Below are 20820 nucleotides of genomic sequence, written 5' to 3'. Positions count from 1 at the left end.
CACACCTGAGGGTTTTAAGCTTTCTTTGTTCCCTCTTACTCCCAAATACAAACTTTCTTTCTGTCCTGCTAATACTAATGAGTGTTTGGACTGAACACCACATTATGAGGCAGCTGATTTTTCTTTGATACATGATGTACAGGTTTGCTGAAGCTTCTTGATACTGTCTTAACTGACTTATCACGGAGTCCTATTTTTTTTCTCTTTCTTTCTTTCTTTCTTTCTTTATTTATTTATTTATTTATTTCCCAGCACAAATGCCTCTGGCCTGGGGCAGACAATTCCTCCTGTCACAGTTACTTATTTTTAGTGAAAAATTACTTCATACCTCCACTGTGCTTTGAAATAATGACTAGTTCTATTTCACAAAGGTAGAATTTTTTTCTTTGGATGGTGTTTCCTGGATCCATGCTCTAAATTTTATTCTTATAGGAAATTTGATCATGAATATATTACTAAGAAAAAAATTTACTTATGGGCTTATTAGCAGTGTTTGGTTGTTGTTTATACTGGATTTTGAATATTGTCCAACCAATGTTTATAAACCTTTTAGTACCCAAATGCTTTTGCTGATTGCTCTTAAAACTTATCCAACATTGTCTTAGGAACTATATTTTAGACAAATCTAAGAAGGCAGGAGAATCAAAGCTATTTCCATACTTCTGCTTTCTAATTACTGTGTATATTTCTTTATTATTCTTTAAAAATATTTGCCTTGGGTGTCTTAGTTAGGGTTTCTATTGCTGTGAAGAGACACCACGACCATGTCAACTCTTGTAAAGAAAACATCTAATTAGGGTGACTCACAGTTTAAGAGGTTCAGTTTATTGTCATCATGGTAAAACATGGCAGTGTGCAGAAAGACATGGTACTGGAGAACTCGCTGAGAGTCCTCCATCTTGCAGGCAGCAAGAAGTAGTCTCCATTTCACGCGAGGGAAGCTTGAGCAAAAGAGACCCAAAAGCCCACCTCCACAGTGACACACTTCCTTCAGCAAGACCACACCTACTTCAGCAAAGCCACACCTCCTAATAGAGCCAGTCCTTTGAGGGCCATTTGCTATCAAACAAATCCACTGGGTGTCTAAACAAAAAGGTATATGACTGTGTGCTGATGTTTTCCATTTGCTATCAAACAAATCCATTGGGTGTCTAAACGAAAAGGTATATGACTGTGTGCTGATGTTTTCTTTAGTAAGACTTGAGAAGTTTAAGGCTACCTGGAGTTTGAGGTAAGCAAAATGTGAAATGTCATTGGCCAACATGAAGAATTTCAGAAGGACACATCTCTTTAACCTGTGATTTCTTCCATTGGAATACAGTGTAACTTTTGGTATGAAGACGCAAGCGCCACAGTTGTAAGAGTTGGAAAGTATTCCATGGAGTGCCAAACAAAGGAAGCTGTGGAGATCCTCCACAGACAGTTCAACAAGTTCATTGTTCCTTCGGTGCCTCAGCAAGAAGAAAGGATTCAGGAGGTCATCGACCTTGCTCAGCGCTTATACGGTGAGTTCTCAGGTGATGCTCAGAGATTGCCGCCAAACAAGTCTATACCAAACCCAGTCCAACAGGAAGGAGATCAAGGCCCCCACTGTCCCCCACCTATTCCGAGAAAAGTCTTAAGATCCGTTCCACATCCAGCAAAAGTAAGCGGCAGAGGACAGAACGGAGGGCAGAGCACCCCACAGCAGGAGATGAGGCCTGGGGTTTAACCATCTTGTATCAGCCCTCCTTCTCTGTTCACTTTGCAGTCCACCCTTTCCATTCTTCTCCAGGGCAGCAAAACCAGAGCCAAGCTCTCTAGACAAAGAATGTAACATCCATTACAGTGAGTCCTTGAGCAGGAGGAGATTCATCACTAGCTTGCACGAAGCTTACCTGAAACATTATCAGTCTCTTGTTTCCACGAGAGTTTGATGTGTGGATTTGAGACATGGGTGGAAAACTCTCCTTCATCGTCTTCTTGCCTGTCCAACAAATGGGAAAATTCTGTCACCTCATGACTGCTTTCTTCTCCTCCAGGGTGAGGAAAGAGTCACCTGGGTGACAGTGTTTGGGGCCCTAAGGACACTTCCATGATGCTCTGATGTGGTTCCTGAGAGACAAGGAAATCCCCAGTGACCAGGCAAAGGCATCCTAGAAGAGACATTAGTAGGTGGTTCAGAATGCATCCTCTGGATGCTCAAAGCTGCTTCAGGCAGACACTCAGTCTACAGCACTCCTACTCCCAGATAGGCACAAAATGCTTAGCGACATGGAGTGCACTGACTGCCTAATAGGAAATCCTTAAGAATAAATTGTTTATTAATTTTCGAAGTAAAGTAGTAAAAATAACAAAAACACTGAAATATCAGCTGGATGTCTCTCTCTTAGCATGGTTGTTATGTGAGCGTGCTACAAATGAAGTCTTCAGGGCATCTCTGGCACTGTGGGTGTCTGTTGCGATTTCACGTTCCACCTGATAGTGTAGACACTTCTTTGTCTGTTTCATGTGCTGGTGGCCGAGGGGAGAATGTAATGTGCTGTGTTCCAGCGCATGTTCAATGCCAAAGCATGGCAAGAACTCACAAATACCCCGTAAAATCACCTTCTACAAACCTTGCGAAGTTCTGACGCCTGCCTTGTTGAATGTTCTGGTTCTTATTACTAACTGATATTTGCATGAGTTAGTTGTTTGGATTATCCTATTAGAGTATCATCTCCAAGAGAGATGAAATCTCACCTCTTAACTCAGAGTACCATATCACATACTGAGGGTTCTGTGACTGTTGCAAGAATAAAGGAATAACTGAATATTATCATTGAAAATATAGATTTTATGAGTTGCCACACATTTAGCATAGAACTAACACACCTTTTAAAATATTTTATTTATTATGTGCTTGTGTGTGTGTATATACGTAGACTACATGGGCCATAACACATATTTAGAGGCCAGAGGACAAATTGCAGAATCAGGGCCCTCCTTCTACCAAGTGAGTCCTGGGAATTGAATTCAAGTCACCAGGCATGGCAGTAAACACTTCAACTCACTGAGACTTCTCACCAGTGCAAGGATCTAACCATCTTTTATGCTGCAGTACATAATTACTTTAGGAATATTAAAAAAGCCTTGCAGACAACTAAAGCGTTACTGATCCCCGAACTTTTAAATTTTACATTTATTTGTGAGTGGAGAGATAGATGTCTCAGTGGACATGAAGAGGTCAGAGGGCAACCTGTGGGAGTCAGTTCTCCCCCTTGACCATGTAGACCTGGGTCACCATCTTCTTGATAGACCATGTTCTACTTCAGGTCACCAGGCTTGAATGCAAATGCCTGTAGCTGCTCAACCATCTGCCCAGTCAAAGTGCAAATCAATTTATCCTAAAAACTAATTGTGAGAGCCTCCTATGCATCAGGAGCTGTCCAAAGTGTTTGTGTGAAATTCAAAGACAGTATCATTCCTATAGTCAAGAAATATGGTCTAGGCCTAAAAGCCACTGCAATCTTGTCTTTTATTGCATGTTAACTTTATCTTCTGTGCCTGGTGTTGGGGGTTGCATTTGGGGCCTTTCCTGGTTAGTTTTTTTGTCAATTTGACACAAACCTAAGTATACTTGACAAGAGAGAATCTCAATAGTAATTGCCTCCATTAGATTGGCCTGTCGGCATGTCTGTGAGGACAGTTTCATTGATTTTTGATTGATGCGAGAGAGCGCGCCAAGCTCTCTGTGAGTAGTGCCATTCCTGAGTAGGGGAGCCAGAGTTGTATGAGAAAGGTCACTAAGCAAGCTAAGCAAGTAAACATATCGCCAACATCCTTCCATGGTCTCTGATTTATTTCCTGCCTCCAAATTCTGCCTTGGCCTCCTTTAGTGCTGAACTGTTAACTACAAGCTGAAATAAACCCTTCCTCCTCAGGATGTTTTGGGTCAGTATTCTATCACAACAGCAGATGAAGAAAATGGCCCCACTTACCCTATCAAGCTCTCAACCACTGGGTTACATCCAAAGCCCAGAATGAACATCCTCTTTTAAGAAACATTTGTTTCCAGCTATTGTAAAGGGAGACTACATGTTCGTTTTCCAGCTGCCCAGACCTGAATAATCACAAAGAAACTATATTAATTACAGCACTGTTTGGCTTATGTCTCAGATATATTCCTAGCTAGCTCTTACATCTTAAATTAACCCATTTCTGTTAACCTATGTATCACTGCAAGGCTGTGGCCTACTGGTAGGGTTTTGGCATTAGAGAGTCTTTCTCCTCCAGCTACATGCCGTTCCCTTGACTCTGTCTACCCTCTCTCTATATTTCTTCCAGCCTGGATATATTCTGCCCTGCCATAGGCTAAAGCAACTTTATTCATTAATCAATAAGAGCAACACATATACAGAAGGACATCCCACATCATTTCCCCTTTTCTGTCTAAATAAAAGGAAGGTTTTAACTTTAACAAAGTGAAGTTACATATAACAAAATGAGTATCAAGCAAGAATCACACTTTCAACATTTAGTCTATTTGTATCTGGAAAGTTTCCTATCTAATTTATCATTTATCATAACGAAGGAAAACTATAACTATAACTATCTATCTTCAATTCTTCAAAGACCTCAGAGGAATAATATTACGTAATTAAACAGTAAGTGCACTGCAAGCAACTTCCCAAACTTTAAAATTGATAGAGATATCTGGCTGCCTGGACAGTCACCCGAAGTTCTTCTGTAATGTTGGGGCATCCATCTTCAGCCTACAGGCCCATAATATCTGGAAGACTTTTCCACAAAGCAAGAAATTTCAAAGATAATTTTGCCTATATTAGCCATTTGTCAGTCACTTTCTTCTGTGTTCTGCAGAATGTCTAGTAGACTCTTTCATGAAACAGAACCCTGAAAAACGGTCTCACCTTTCAGCAAGTTCAGCAGTCATTTCTGTGGGTCCTGCATGTCCAGTTTATACAGCATACCATCAAGCAATCTAGGCAAGAGTAATTTCTTGCCCAAATGGCTAGCAAGCTCCATAAGGCGACTCTTTGATGCCCATCTTTCTCTTGAAGTAATTGGTCCTGCCAGGAGCAGATATGTCTCACTGTTGACAAAAGTCTAAGTTCTTAAAACATTTTAAATGCCATATTCTGTAGGTCTTTGAAGTGTTGAAGATTATTTAACTGAAATATATCTCTTTATATCTAGAAGACATAACTAACAAGACTATACTTTGACTACTATAAATGACTATTAATCTTTAATTTTTAATTACATTGAATTTTTAAATGAGCTGTATAAATATAATACCTTAAACAAGGGCAGAAACACATATACACAGTGTAACAAAATCAACTTTAAATTTGTATCAATAGACTAAAGTCCATACCAATGTAAAGTATGCATCTCTATATATCAGGTTATTGCTGGTTTTCAGGTTGGTTTTGGTTGGGGAGGGACATGCCTGTAGAGTTGCTTGAGTTCTTCGGGATTCTAAGCCCCCATCAGAAGTAAACCAGAGGCAAATGTTCTACCTCATTCTGTAAAATGCCCTTGCACTTTGTTCCACTGCTCACTCTGCAGAGACCTTTCTGTCTGACACATTCCCCTGTGTCCATGTCTGCTTTTGTTTCCTGTGCTTTCAGGAGTTTTCCTGGAAAATCCCCGCTCACATTGGCATTGTTTGCTTTCTTCTACTGATTTTAAAATCCAGGCCGTGAATTTCATTCTTTAATCTATTTAAAATTGATTTTTCTAACTCAGAAACTGTGATGAGATGATGGGATGAGATGAGATTGGGGCCCATTCTATGTTTTATGTGGGAATATTTTAGCATGGCTCAATGTTTTACTGGCTCAGATTGGCTTGGAATTATGTCAGAGAATTAAAATCACATACATTTGGAATAGGCGGGCTCAAACCAGATGATGACAGGCCTTGAATGTCATTCTGAAAAATGTATATTCTCTAAGTGGTGAAGAATTTCTGACTATCTTGAATAAGAAATCCTAATCTTAAGAACAGTTATATTACTGTTCTTAACGTTAGCTGGGTTTCATAGAGGAGACAAAGGCACAGCAAAAGAAGTCTTTATTTTAGAACTCCTAGGCTAGCAAGTTTTCCAGCACTGTGACAGTAAACCTGGCTCAGGGTTTCAGAGGCTTCATCCTACACTGTGCTTCTCCACTTCTGTGGGTTTAGGTTGAACAGAATAATTATGGCAGCAAGAATGTATAGTGGAGAAGGTTGCTCACTTCACAGCCAGAAAACACACAGAGAAGCATCTGGGGACAATTTATCCCTTCAAAGGCATATTCCCCAAGCAACCCATTTTCTCTAAGCATCTTCATTTTCCACAGGACCCACTTCCTCCCAATAGTCAATTCAATTATTAACTCATCAACAAACTAACCCACTGATTATGTCAGAGGTCTCATGATCATCCCCAAAAGTCCGACCTCTGAACATAGCTCTGAAGGACCAAGCCTTCAATATGTAAGGCTTACGCTGATATTTCCTAATCAAACCACGATCCCAGCACATAAGAAGTGGAGGTTATGTAGTGAGTTTAAGGCTAGTCTGGGTTACATGAGACCATGTCCAACCCCTTCATCCCTCCCAACCCACTACCCTGTATCCAAATATATCTAAACTATTACGCATTGCTTTTAAAAACATACCTGCATTCATCGATTATTCTGTTCAGTGTATGTTAGGAGTTTACTGTCTACTAGTGCTTACAAAAGACACTTGGGAGATAAATTAGCATCTAGTTCTTTCTCTTTTTCTGTTAAGAATCCCCTTTACATGTAGGTTTTTCTTTGCTCCTTCCCAGGTTTGGAAGAAGGGCAGAAATATGCCGAGAAGACTGTCACAAGACACAAGGAGATTCTCGAATCTATCACTGAATTATGTGGGTCTCTTGTGGAGCTTAAAGAAAAACTGGAGGTAATTTCTTCTTCCTAGAATATGTATTATCAAGTGATATAAATAGAAATGGGTTAATCAACTGTCTTCCGGTGCAGAGATGTTCTAATATGAATTCTCAGGAGGCTTAACATACACATTTGTTTCTTAGCATTCTGACATAATTATCTGAGGGTTTATGATAATTAATCCTCTTTCTTTCCCATCACTGCAGAGAAAAATGTTTCTGGGAATGAGGGCTAAACACAATTAAGGTGTCTCGTTTACATTTTCATGGATCATATCATAGAGGATGAATGTGTGCCGTTAAAACCAAAGCCACATTTGTATTAAGGAGTCTTATGTTTATATTCATAAATAATAGATGGAATGGTTTTTCTTCCTCTAGATTATGGCACCAAAGAAATTAACACTAATATTTAGGTATTATATGCACTGAACATTTAGCATGGTGGAAAAATTAAGGTAACTGTTATAACCTTCATGGAATTAAAATGAAATGGTAGATAAAAACAGGGTAAATGCTTATGATTGCTATGGTAGACAAAAACCAACTAAAGGAAAGATATGTTGTCATGCTTTGAAAATGTTGTGGTTAATGCTGTTTTTATAACTTACTGAGAGTGGTTTGGGATAATCGCTATAGCTCTGTCATTAAGAGCTCACACAGGCTCTAGATCAGAACTCAGATGCCTTGGAGTACCCTTGGGTCACAAATTGGGCAAATGGTTTAATCTCCTAAATGGATGCTGCAGAGGCCCAGGGGCTCTGCTGTGAAGGTACCCAACTGTGTTAGTTGTTACTGTTGTGAACTTGCAGTTCAGGTAGAATTATATCTATTTCATGGCAAATATTTTCATGATATTTTTCATGTCATAAATTTGAGTGTTTATTCAATTTAGACAGTGTGAAGGAATTTTAATTCATTCATTACATAACCAAGTTGCCATTATCCTTCCTTTAAACATTTAGGTTTTTCAACTTATTTTCTTCCCATCATTTTACAACACACTACAGTAAACATCCTTGGGTTTTTTATTCTTTTGTAATATTTTGTATTATTTACACACAAATTCTTCAAAGAAGACTTGAAAAAATGAATAAAACGTATTAAATGCTTCTAATATATAAGCCAGCTGACCTTCTGTAATTATTTTCACAGCTGTGAAGCTACTTGTCAGGTGTGAGTGAACCATATAGCTTACATTGTCATTGTTAGCACTGCCTCTACTTCACTCTTTTCCATAGCTCACACATACAGGCAGGCAAACCCCTTCCTCTGACTCTGCTTGGCATCATCTCCAGTGCCCTCCTTTATACTGTACATCTTCAGCTTGATGAAACCTTGTCTTTCCAAATGATATCCCCCCCCATCTTTCCTTCCACAGCTCTGTTCTCCGAAGAGGGGCTTCCGTAGCCAGCCCCCCACTTTCTTATTCCCCATGACTTAGGGACTCCCTTTGGTTAGGATTTTACTCTCTTTTACATTCTCAATCTGTCATTAAGATCCCTTGATCCTATACTGGGTTTGATTCCCCTTCCTAAATATGGCTGTGCTCATGTCCTTTCATATTGAAAACCCTTCACCAGGAGACCTGTCCCTGGCTCTGAGACCTGTCACCTTCTAAATTGCTGTGCTCCTCCATTCATGGCGGGTTCCTATCTCACATCCCTTAGTGATTTCAGCTTCTAGACCTTTACTTTAAACACATGATCTTTTATTTATCAAAATCTTATCAACACCCAAGTGTAAATGGAAAGATCCCTTTCCCCACATAAATCTTCCTTATTCCTCCCTTGCTGCTCTCCCATAACACTTGTGATCTTTCACACTCACCCAGTCTGTTCCAGATGCCTTTAAACAATTTAGGCCTATTAGTGCTTAAATGAAACACACACACACACACACACACACACACACACACACACACACGCAATCTGTTTATCGCAGTTCCAGAGGTTGGTAAGTCTGAAATCTAAGCAATGGTGGTTTGACACCTTGGGAAATCCTGCTTCCTCATGGTCACCTCGTTCTAAACCTTTAAGACCTGTGATGGCAAAGGGTCTCTCAGCTCTCTTTTGCAAGTTCACTAATCCATTCCTGAGGACCCCACCCCTTCTTACATGGGAGCTATTAAAAAGAGGATGCACAAACTCCTCAAAAGGCTAGACTAGTGATAAAAAATGAAATCTATTTGTAACACAATTTGACACTTAAAAAAGGCTTGGGTACAGACCATCTCCAGTGTTTCCAAGTAGCCTTGAGATCGAGAGAAGATCTCCATTGTTTGTTAGATGTTTTGCTTGTTTGTTTGTTCATAAGACAAAGTCTCTCTCTGTAACCCTTGGCTGCCTTGGAACTCGCTATGTAGACTAAGCTGACCTCAAACTCCCAGAGATCCAGGTGTCTCTGCCTCCCCAGTTCTGGGAGCAAAGAATACACCATTGTAGGCGGTGCTTGCCTTGTTCCAGAAGGAAGATAAGGGTCCAAAGAGGCTAGAGGTGTTGTCTCTGGGTCTCCAGAGTCACAGTAATCATCCTGGAATTTGAAGTTACATCTAATTTGACATCTAGAATTCTTTCCACAACAGCTGTCATTGTGGTTTAGATTCCAAGTGTGTATTAGTGCCAAGAGGCTCACTCAGTAGTACAAACTGGTTTTATTTTAGAGTTGAGATGCAAAGCTGAATTTCCCCGATAGGATCTCCCGAAATTCTCTGAGTAACTGTAATGAGCACTTTGGGGATTACGCCTGTTTCCATAGCCATCTAATACCATGATCCGGGTACAACAATTTCCTACTATAACATAAACATCGTTTCCAAACTGTGTGTTTTGTCACTTGGGGCACCTGGGCCTCCATTCCTCATCCCAAATCTTGGCTCTGATGCTGCCTCCCTGCCAGTTTGTAAACTCCCACTCCCTCTGTGGCTGAGGCTGAGCCCCATGAAACACAGGAACAAGGAACAGTCACAGGAGACAGCCTGTGTTCCCAACTGTTTTCTTCCTCTTTTCAAGTCTCCCAGTTTGCTTGTGTGGATTCTCTGGCTCCCTTACTTCCTTCTCCTCTGGAGACCTCATCATTTCTTCCTCATTGATGCTCTTCGGCCTCCTCATGGCTTAAATTGTCCTACACAGCATTCCCGTCTCCAGAGAGTGTTCCTGCAGCAGCATCCTACGGTAGCTGTCACTTCATTCTCCAGAAGGCCTTTGAACAGTTGGTTTTGCTGGCAATGAGCTTTACCAAAGGGGCAAGGCAAGATGAGAGCTATAAGCTTGGAGGGAGAACATTGGTCTCCTGTGGAATACGTTTGCTGAGAGGCTGCCATTGGCTTATAGCGTTTTTCCAAGTGGTTAGCATATGGGATTGTTTCTTCAGTGCTCCTGGCTCGAGCTCTCACTAAACCTGCTTTGTACAGCAGGGCGATGTTCCAAAGCAGCGAGATGTTCCAAAGCTGAACCCAAATTTGGAAGTTTTCCACGACAATGGCATCGACCTACTAAAGGAGCCCCCGAGGAGTGAGCAGACACTGTTGGATGAAGGAAGGAATGAGGTAAGGTAGCAGAAGCGTTTGGCTTCAGCCATGTGTTACTGTTTCTTTGAGATTTGCTGTTGTTCATTTAAAAATGACTCTACTATGCCTCACCATCAAATCAAGTCTTCCGATATAAATTGAATGTGAGTTTTCTCATCCCTACCATGCTAGCTTGGTCATCCTCATGTTTCTTTGTGTCCCTTCTGCTGAATCCTGGGGTCACAGCATTTCACAGAAGCCCGAGAATTCCAGCAAATGCCATCATGTTAGCCTAGGCTACTTCTACTCCCATATCTTGCTACCATCCCCATTATCTTTTTACAATCAATCTCGCTTCATTTTATTTACTTATTTATTATAGTATTACCAAAATGGGAAGTTTTTAAAATTATTTACACTCCCCATTAGGAAATATTAATACATAAAATTAGGTACCATCTTTTTCCCATAGACTAACTCCACATGGTATTTCTGGGCATCTGGACGAAGACACTGAATCCAGCTGAAATATAAATACTATTAGATAAATGTCTCAAAAAAATCTATGATTTTAAGTATTTTTGACCGGATATAATAATACTATTGGTTTTTAAGTTCTGCATATTTTCCTGCATTATGTATTAAACACATTTAATAAAGACTCGGTAACAAAAGTCATTGCTGCTAAAGTGGCCACCCTTATCATTTATACTATACCTCGTAAAAAGGTTTCATCTTGCTTTTATCTATTTTTTTTTTTTTTGGTTTTTTGAGACAGGGTTTCTCTGTGGTTTTGGAGCCTGTCCTGGAACTAGCTCTTGTAGACCAGGTTGGCCTCGAACTCACAGAGATCCGCCTGCCTCTGCCTCCCGAGTGCTGGGATTAAAGGCACTTTTATCTATTCTTATTAGAAGAAGCGAATGTCTTTAAATAAAACAAATACAAGTTATTTTCATTGACGAGTGACTTTTATTTTTAAATAAATTGAAAGACCCGCTAACTAGATCACCAGCCGTTTAGAATGCAGGTGGAGAGCCACAATTACAGCTGTCAGGAATCCCCATCCACATCGCTTCTTACCCAGTCTGCTGCAGCTGGAGCAGACAGCGTAATGAAAGGACAGGGGTAATTTTCATTTTCATTTTCAAGCAGCTCAATCACACTTAGACCCTTATTGTCTCTGCTATATGCATCTAGGTCAGATGTAATGATTCTCCGAAACCTCCAGTGGTCAGATAACAGGAAGCCCCCCCCCCCCCGCTTCCCCAAGAAACCCTGAACCACTGTTCTCAGTCCCCAAACCCTTAAATACCGAGTCTTCCTCAGAAAAGTATTTGAGTTGGGGGAAAAAAAAAAAAACAGTCCTGCTGACTAATTACCAAAACATCTTTATCACAGGAGCTTTCTCCTAGAGACAGCCAAGTGCTTCTCGTTTATCCTGACCCCCAAATGCCGCAGACGGCATTAGACGAGCCCACCGGTACGATGTATGCATCACAGCTAACAGATTAGTGCTGGCGCTTTATCCCCAGGCTGGGTGCTGGAGCTAAATCCACCGCAATATCCTAAAACTCCTAAGGTTAAATGGCAGCCCAGAGGATTAAAAGACTTGCCTGAAGTCGTGGAACTATTCGGTAGATGACGAAGGCACTGGACACCAGCATTTAGAGGTATAGAATTTAGTGCTGAGAGGGATTTAACAATCATCTGCTCAAATCTTATGTTACCATTGAGGAAACTGAGGCAAAGAGACATTAAATGTATTTCCCTCCAAAATACCAGAAACTAGTACCAGAAGTGCCTAGGCAGTTTGAATTTCAGAAAAATGCCTCTTCTGCAAGACCCGTGGGCTTTCCAAGGAACTGGATCGTAACCACAACCTGTTTGTCATGGTGCCATGGGTGCCCATGCTGTCTAGCCTGCTGTTCACGTGAAGACTTAATAACCAACAGGGTGGAAGTGCCTCTCTTCTGAACAGTTCAGTGGAGTGCTCTTACAGGCTGGGAGGACAGCCCCTGGTTCTTCCCATCGGATCATCGGGGAGGTGCTAGGCACTATGAAGACAGATGCCTTTGAAAACTCAGAAGAGCAAAGTGTTCTCTTGTCTGCTTTCTTCCTTTCCCATGTCAGGCCACCTGTCCAAAGGTCTCAGGTTCCCTTTGATCTGCCCACAAACCTTCCATGGGTCTTCCTCTCAAATGTCCTTCATACAGAATGCTCTATGAACGCCTCTAAGTCTTACTTTTCCTAAAGTAAGAACACCTGCTGTAGGGTCTTCTGGAATGCAGAGTCATTCTGTAAATGCATGGGACACACGTCTCCCTGTGCAGTGTACTTAGGTTGATGGGTCTACAGTACTATATTCCTTTCCAGAATGGGCCCTGTCCACAGACAGTGATTGTAAACCCAAGTGAGGGTGCCAAGCTGTGCAGATTAAAGCAAATTAAAGTTGAGCCGTCCGTCACACCAGACATGTGAACCAGGGTGTTGGCAGGGAATCAACTAAAAGTCTTTTTGCCATTAGAGATATAAATGGCAAGAGATCTTTAGAGGAAAAGTATCCATAGAAGATTTCAAAACCGAAAGCGGGGAGCTGGGGAGGTTCTGTCAGTAAAGTCTTTGCCACGCATCATAAGGACTTGTTCTGATTCTTAACTGTGTAAAAAGCTGAGTGCTAGTTTGTGCCCGTAATAGCAGTTCTGAGGACTAGTGTGTGCCTGTGATACCAGCTCTTGAGTACTAGTTTGTGCCTGTAATACCAGCTCTTGAGTACTAGTTTGTGCCTGTAATACCAGCTCTTGAGTACTAGTTTGTGCTCGTGATACCAGCTCTTGAGTACTAGTTTGTGCCTGTAATACCAGCTCTTAAGTACTAGTTTGTGCCTGTAATACCAGCTCTTGAGTACTAGTTTGTGCCTGTAATACCAGCTCTTGAGTACTAGTTTGTGCCCGTGATACCAGCTCTGAGGAGATGGAGACAGCAGAACCATTAAGGTTTGTTGACCAGCTAGTTTGGAATTGGTGCACTGCAAGTATCAAATAAAATAATATTATTAGTACTAGTGATAATAATAACAGTAGTAATAACAGCAACAACAGCTGAGGAAGACAGCCAATGTGGACATCTGACCTCCACACACATATGCACACAAGTGAGTATACACACATATATAATCATATACATAGCATATAGACAGCAAAACAAACAAAAACACCAAACAGCTAATACATCTGTCTAGATGGTGGGAAAGAGCGTTAGCGAGGAGACAAAGAGCAGCAGAAGGAAGAAGAAAAGCCAACTTAGAATGGAGTTCTGTTTAGCAAGTCGGAGCAGAATTTCCCAGCTATTTTTTCCAGAAATCATCACAATGAGACAAGTGTCTTATAGAATCAATGATTTCATGCTGGGAAAACTAGAAGAGATGGCCAGTGCCTGTACATGCTTAGATACCTCCTTCATAAATGAAAACTGTACAGCTCTAGGATCCTAAACTAAGCCTCAGTGAGCTTTAAAAGCAGTGATTGCGACGTTTCACGATGACTGGAAAACCACCTGCCCATGCCCATGTTGATCACAAAAGCAGAAGGGCCAAGAGCCAAATGGACTTGGTGAGAGAAGAACATTTACATAAAACGCACCTTAGTTTGCTTGCTGAGATGATTCCTCTGTGGGTAATTCTCGGTTGGCATCTTAGACACGATTTACTATGCTCCCAGGAGGCCTTTATTCGATAAACACACTTTAGTATCTCTCTTAAGATAACTGGAGAGAAATAGGAACTGAATACAGATTGGGTCAAGAGAGAATTTCCCTATGTCTGTTAAGAGGATCTCATTTCACTCAGGGCAGCTTGGATACTTTGGTCATGGGGATGAACTGTTTGCAAACAGACGTTTGGAATTCAGGGACTCGTATTCCATCTTAGGGCTTAGCATATCACACATTTTCATCTCATTCAGGGCATCACTAATGGGAAGCTGGGAACAGAATTGTGCACACCTAATGAAACTTTGGCTTTTCTCCTTTGAAGGGGCAGGTGCGAGGAGCAGATACCTTGGACATAAACGGAAGATTGGAGCATGGGCTTCCCATGGACTTGAGACAGTCCTTGCCTGAAAAAGAGGGTGGTGCCCAGGGTCTGATGCTGGAAGACATGCTGTCTGGAGAGGAGTCTGAGTGTATCTCATCTGATGACATCTCCTTGCCTCCACTGCCGATGAGCCCGGAGTCCCCTCTGGCACCATCCGACATGGAGGTGGAAGAACTTGCCAGCTCTGCAGCCCCCATGCTCCACATCGGCAGCTATAGGACACACACAGGGACTGGTGTTCTAGGGCAGTCCCAGGAATCTGTTCTTCCACCACCCGTTGCTTTTGCTGATGGGTGCCCTAATAGGAAAGACACATTTACAACTCACTTGAAGAGGCCCTACCCCCAATTCAAAGCCGGAACCTCATTAACCTCCAAAGGATCGGTAGAGATGAGTAGCACCAATGTGAAATGTCCGACGAGCATGCCCCAGGAAGTGCATGCCACAGCTTTACAGCAAGGCTCCCAGGCTCGGGAGAGCTCTCTAGAGACCCAGGAGAAAGTGCATGCTGATTCTAATGTCACTAAAACCCAAGACAGGCTGCATGATCCCCCTGATGCATCCCCTGGCCTGGGCTCTCAGTCAGACACCAGCAGGAGGCAAGCGGGTCCCCAAGGAGACAGGAAACACTCATCTGCCGGGAACAGCGTGGTCAGCCTCGCTGGCCAGGCACCTCATTTCTCCAGGTTGCTGTCCAATGTAACTGTCACGGAAGGTTCCCCGGTGACTTTGGAAGTCGAAGTAACAGGATTCCCAGAGCCTACGCTGACGTGGTGGGTAGCCTATAACGAGAAACCGTAGATGGAACTAATGACTGTTGAGTGCACCTTGTAATGTGTGGACTAACCTAAAGGTTCAGGGCTGGCTGCCTAACACTCCTGACACCCAATTCTGCATGGTTTGATCTCACGGCACACCTCAACTTTTACTTAACTTAAAGCCCTTTAGTACCCTTGGCAGGGGCGGGGGAGGAGGAGGGGAGTAACCATTTCAGAGAAGGATTTAACAGCCTCCAGAAGCATGGATATTGATTTTTGTTTGGTTCTTCTTTCCATTTAACATTCCTCCTTTCTAATAATGAGGTCTCAAAATACCAACCCTATTGTCTGTTTTGACATTGGTATAGCATTTTCTTGGTTTAACACCCTAAAAAGCCTAAGAAACTCTAAGTTTATTCTTTTCCTTTTTATCTGTTCATTTCATCTTCCCAACAGAACCACGGTGCCGCCTTGGTGATATTTGTTTTGCTAAGGTTCCTTTTTATAAATATATTTACTATGAAAGGTGAACTACTTCTTTTGTAGTTACCAGGTGGTTGATAATAAACTCATTTCTTAAAGTGATGTAGTCATTGAGCTGTGAGCAATGTGACCTCACTCTGGAGACGTTGTTGCCTTTTTGTCTTGGTAAAAATAAACTGCACAGTCAAGAGTCTGACCCACTCACCACGAACAACAAAGTAGTTGTAGTTTTTCTGTGGGGGCTACTTTTTAAAGCCTTAACAAAATCTCCATCCCCAGACAGAGTCATCTGAGAACAAACTAACAGGTAACAGCGAGTTTAGACTTGTACTGTATTTTATTTATCAGGAATTTTTGGTAAAAGTTGTTTTATTTTTGCATGTCCCATTGGTGGTAGTTGACTTGTGACCCAACTATTTAAAGAATTTACGAGAAAACTTTGGCATTCAAATACTAAATCTGCGCATGTGTAAGTGCAGAAATTAGCACTTTTTTGTTTTCTTATTTTTACGATTGCATAGTTTTTACACATCAATACTTTTGTATTTATGGATTCAACGGGTATTTACCTCATAATTAAATATTAGTTCACCCCAAAGAAAGACGCCTAAGGTGTTTCTTATTTTTCTCAATACAAACAAGTAGCTTCATTAGGGTTAGTACAGATGGCTGAAGAATTGTGGCAACATATGTGTTATTGAAGAATGATTACAAAATGTAAGTCCATTTTCCCATCAGTCAGAGGTGTGCTCAGTGAGCACCTGACAGACTACAAGGGAGCTGTGCGCTCAGGACACTCTGGAGAGCAAAAGTATCACTTAGGCAGTGTGAACAAAAAACTGGCTTTAGGGACAGAATCAAACATGAGGACCTGATCTCATGGTAGTAGCTGGGTACAGTGAAGAGCCCCCGAGATCTCAGTCCTGGGGTGATGGAGACAAGTAGCTGAACCCATGAGCTCATGGGGGAAGACCCTGGCTCAGATGATAAAATGCAGCGTGGTAAAGGAGGACACCTGACATCAGCATCTGGTCTCTACATACACACATCACACACACACAGACACACACACACACACACAGACACACACACACACACACACACACACTTACATAGACCCTTGGCATGTGTTTCTCATCAGTTCCCATAAGGAAGAAAGTGTTTATAAAGGCATACATGTGGAGTGTATCAATTATTTGCTGCCTAAAACGATCCAGGTAAGTGTTCCTGTAGAGAGAGGAATTTTAGAAATAGGTCATTTATAGTCGAGAGGTAATGTCATAAATGCCTTTTATAAGGGGAAGCCATTGTCTTTGAATGAACCTAGTTCACCAATGAAAAGAGCTTCTTTCAGTGGGAGTGGTGTGAAGGTCCTTTCTGCACACTGTGCATTTCTCCTGCTGGGAGACTGTGCTGTATGAGCACCGAGGGCAGATGATCCTCACTCCTGTGCAGACGCCAAGCAGAAGGCACAGCTGCAGCTACAAGCTGCAGATAGGGTGAAGCAGGCTGGATGTGTGTGTGCGCCACTACACACACACACACACACACACACACACTATTGCCACGAGCAAATGTGACCCAGCATGATCAGATGGTCTGCTCTGTGTATCTGTGTGTGTGTGTGTGTGTGTGTGTGTGTGTGTGTGTGTGTCTGTTTGAAAGAATAAATGGATGTATGAATTTTCATCTATGATATTCTGTTAAATGCTATCATGGAACTTTTAAAAACAAGCTCTGAGTCAATCAATGTAATTTTCTGGCTACAGGTTGCTAAGCAGTTTCATTTGGCATCTATTGTAGCTAGACGATTCCTGCTAATACTAGAGAATAGTGCAGTGGGCATGGGCCTGGCTGCAATAAGTACGAGAACTTGGAAATGATGGAATCACGAAGTGGCCATGACTTAAGCCTGACTCTCTGCTTTAGGTTCAAGAAGGGCCAGCCACTGTGTGCCGACGGACACTTAGAGGTGTTGCACAAGGACACAAAGCACTCGGTGTTCATCCCAAAGGTATGTGAGGCAGATGCTGGCCTCTATGTGGCTCAAGCCCAAAACTCTAGTGGCACCCTGTCTTCCAAAGCCGTCCTCCATGTGACAGGTAACCGTGGGTCACCAATCACAAGAATAAACTGGATCGTGTTGGGTGCCATCTACATCAGCGTATCACTAATATACTGGCTACTTGCACAGTAGTGGGTGCTGGCATCGATGGACGTCGTTATGAGCCTAACGGACACTATGGTTGTTTATTTTCTCACACATCACACAAATCATCCCCCACCAACGTATCTCTACTCTGGCCACGTTGTTTGTTTGACTAATACCGCTGCTAGGAGGAAGAATTGCATTTTCTCTACTGTTTAATGTATTTGGGGAACATGGGAAATTATGTACAGTATATAATAATATATTTTGTATTCTAAGGAGAGAACCATCTTGTATGATATGCTGATTCCTTGGGTAAAGGCAAGTGAACGCTTACATCAGCATACAGATGTTCTCTGATTTTCAAATCCAAGTGTTTGATAATTTCTTTTTAACTGTGTTCATAAATATGTCTTTGGAGGGCATTACATCAAGCTGAAGTTGTGATTTTCAGTGATGTATTAACTTCCCTTTAATTGTGCTTTCCATGTCTTGATCTTGTACCTTCTATCTTGTGTCAACATACTCTACATTCCCGAGGCTGAGGAAGTCACTATCAGTAACCATTCCTTGTGTTGATCTCTTGGGCTTGATGTTGGAGAACACACAAGCCACCCACTTTAAAATGGAGTTCCAACCTTTCTATCAGCTCTGCACGTCATATGTCAAGATGGAGCACAGGCTACAGGAGGGGACCAACGTTCTCCTTGTTCTTCCACTGCCGTGCATTGGCCATGGCGTGCATAACTGTAGTCAGGTCCTCTTGCCTCTGAGTTGATGCTGCTGCCTCTGAACATTGTGGAGCCGACCACAAAGCATCTCAGTGCCTTGCTTTCCCCTCTGAAAAGGGGACTCATCTACCTCTTGACAACTGAGATTTTCTTTCACGTCCTGTGGTGATTAGGTCAATGGAAAAGTGCTCAATGAAAGCTCATTTTAAGGCTTGGTGTGGTTTGTCAGGTTGCTGCTCATTGCCCATTCATTCCCTTTCAGATGCTGGTCTTTTAGAATATGAGATGAAAAGAATGCTGTTAATACGTAATTCCCTACTAGTCCCTCGGGGGAGGGTCAGACGGATGGTCTGTGAATTAGAGCATAAATTCCTTTCTAACTTCTTATGTCTACATCCTTTTCAAAGACTTGATGTTAACCTCAACAGGATATCATTAGGATGTTTTAGGGGACTCAGGGTGAGACAGAAGAAGACTAACCTAGCCTTCTTGTGCAATTATCGCTGTAATGTTGAAGAAGGCTACATGGCTTCCAGAAAGGCATCATTCGAAATGGCAGATCATCTTTTTGCTTCCCTTGAAGAACAAGAGAAGCATTTGCTTTTATGCTTTAAACCTCATCTGTCTTGCTAGTGTAAAATCTTAGGTTGAAAGAGTAATTTATTGCAGATTTCTGATGGAGGGAAAAAGGTAATTATGTTGCTAGAAAACCGTCTACAAATAATCAAAATATTTAAATATAATATAATTGGCTTGGTATTAAAAAGCTACTGAATGTTGTGGAAGATGAGAAATGTCTAGTCAAGTAAAGAGTTGGCCTGTTTTGTGTGTGTTGCATATTTAGTTTAATTAAAAAATTAAAATTGAAAATACGTTTTCTTTCAAGTTTTGACAGAAGGCTATTGAAATCTTGTATATACACAGCATCCTGGGGAACTTCAATCTTTTCACTCTTAACATTTTGTCCAATTTTAAGATTTTTTTTTTCATATTGTTTGTAGCTGCTATGGCCTATGTGGAAGCTAAGCAATAAATTCTCTCCATGCCCAAAGGAGGCAAGCAGGTAACAAACTCCATCCCGTCACACTTTCTAACGCTTGGTAATTTGATGAGATATCTGTCCCAGCCTCATCACCCTGCTTGATTTCTGTTTGAAGATTGCTGGAGCATGGAAGTGCAAGCTCACTTTACCTGCTTCTCTTCAATTCACATCCTTCCTTCAGGAAGCCAGGGGATCCAGATGTTCGTCATGATATATGGCCCAATAAAGCATGCAAGATCCCTCAAGATGCACATTTGTGTGTGTGTGTAAATCGAACCTTTATGTTGGAGGAAAATACTATGTGGATGCAGAAGGTATAGTTCAAATAGCTTTGTATACGTCTCATCCATCTAAAGTACGAGTGGCTATTCATGCAGCAGTGAAGAATTATGAGCTAGCCATGAGGCTATTCTTCTAACTATGCTTTAATTTAAGAAACTTAAGTGTAGTCTCTTTTCTGAGGGACTCTGTCTTTACTGAAGAGTACTCCTTATGAAGATATGGATTGAAATGTCAGGCTTAAATTTAGCCATTGATAAATTGCCGTGTTCCAGTAAATAGCCTCCCACCATGCTTAGGCAAGCACTCCTAAGTAAACTCTGTGGGTTACTCTCTCTCTCTCTCTCTCTCTCTCTCTCTCTCTCTCTCTCATACACACACACACACACACACGTAAATAAAATGTAAATGTTGGGAAGAAGGGTTTTAACAGAGCAGGGTGACAGAGAGGACATTAAAATGACTACAATTCATTATATACTGTGTGAAACTCTCAAAGAATTAAAATGGAAAAATGTGAGAAAATTCAAGTGAGGCATGAATTACTTTTAATATAAATGCATAGGTTATATCTATCTACTTTTAGAAAATATTCTGGACAGTTAGTAATATAAAAATATCTTCAAGAAGAAGATTAGCATATAAAGAAAGAGTAAAAGTTATATGTATATACTTAACACTTCAAAGGTATTCAGGGATGTGAGATTTGAGTTGCTGTTAAGGGAAAAACCAGCTTGCAGTTCTGATATTTCAATAAAAAGATGTATCAATATTGGGTGGTAGCTTTATACACTTAGTTCCCAAATTAATTTACTATAGGAATCCTTAATTTGAGTTGTTGGATACATGGTAACATGTAAAGTGTTTGATGATCATAAC

The 20820-nt window shown here is 41.4% G+C and overlaps 1 protein-coding gene across 2 annotated transcripts in view; it reads left to right on the top strand.

The window, feature by feature from the left end:
* The window catches only part of Ccdc141 (coiled-coil domain containing 141), a 147812-nt gene extending 127519 nt beyond the window's left edge, over positions 1-20293 (top strand). The window contains exons 20-26 of one of the 2 annotated variants that reach the window (XM_041639829.1): positions 1322-1505; positions 6803-6915; positions 10314-10448; positions 14440-15272; positions 17670-17754; positions 19622-19683; positions 19778-20293. In XM_041639829.1, coding sequence (XP_041495763.1) covers positions 1322-1505; positions 6803-6915; positions 10314-10448; positions 14440-15272; positions 17670-17754; positions 19622-19683; positions 19778-19982 — 1617 coding nt within the window. In that variant the 3' untranslated portion in view covers positions 19983-20293. Of the gene's footprint in view, positions 1-1321; positions 1506-6802; positions 6916-10313; positions 10449-14439; positions 15273-17669; positions 19506-19621; positions 19684-19777 lie in introns of those variants that run through there. The other variant, XM_041639830.1, reaches the window with a different exon arrangement.
* The last annotated feature ends 527 nt before the right edge of the window (positions 20294-20820 follow it).

Source organism: Microtus oregoni, unplaced genomic scaffold, assembly GCF_018167655.1.
Source record: "Microtus oregoni isolate MIOR12 unplaced genomic scaffold, Mior012 000060F_ref0000265, whole genome shotgun sequence".
Lineage (NCBI taxonomy): Eukaryota > Metazoa > Chordata > Mammalia > Rodentia > Cricetidae > Microtus > Microtus oregoni.
This window is presented reverse-complemented; position numbering and strand designations above follow the sequence as displayed.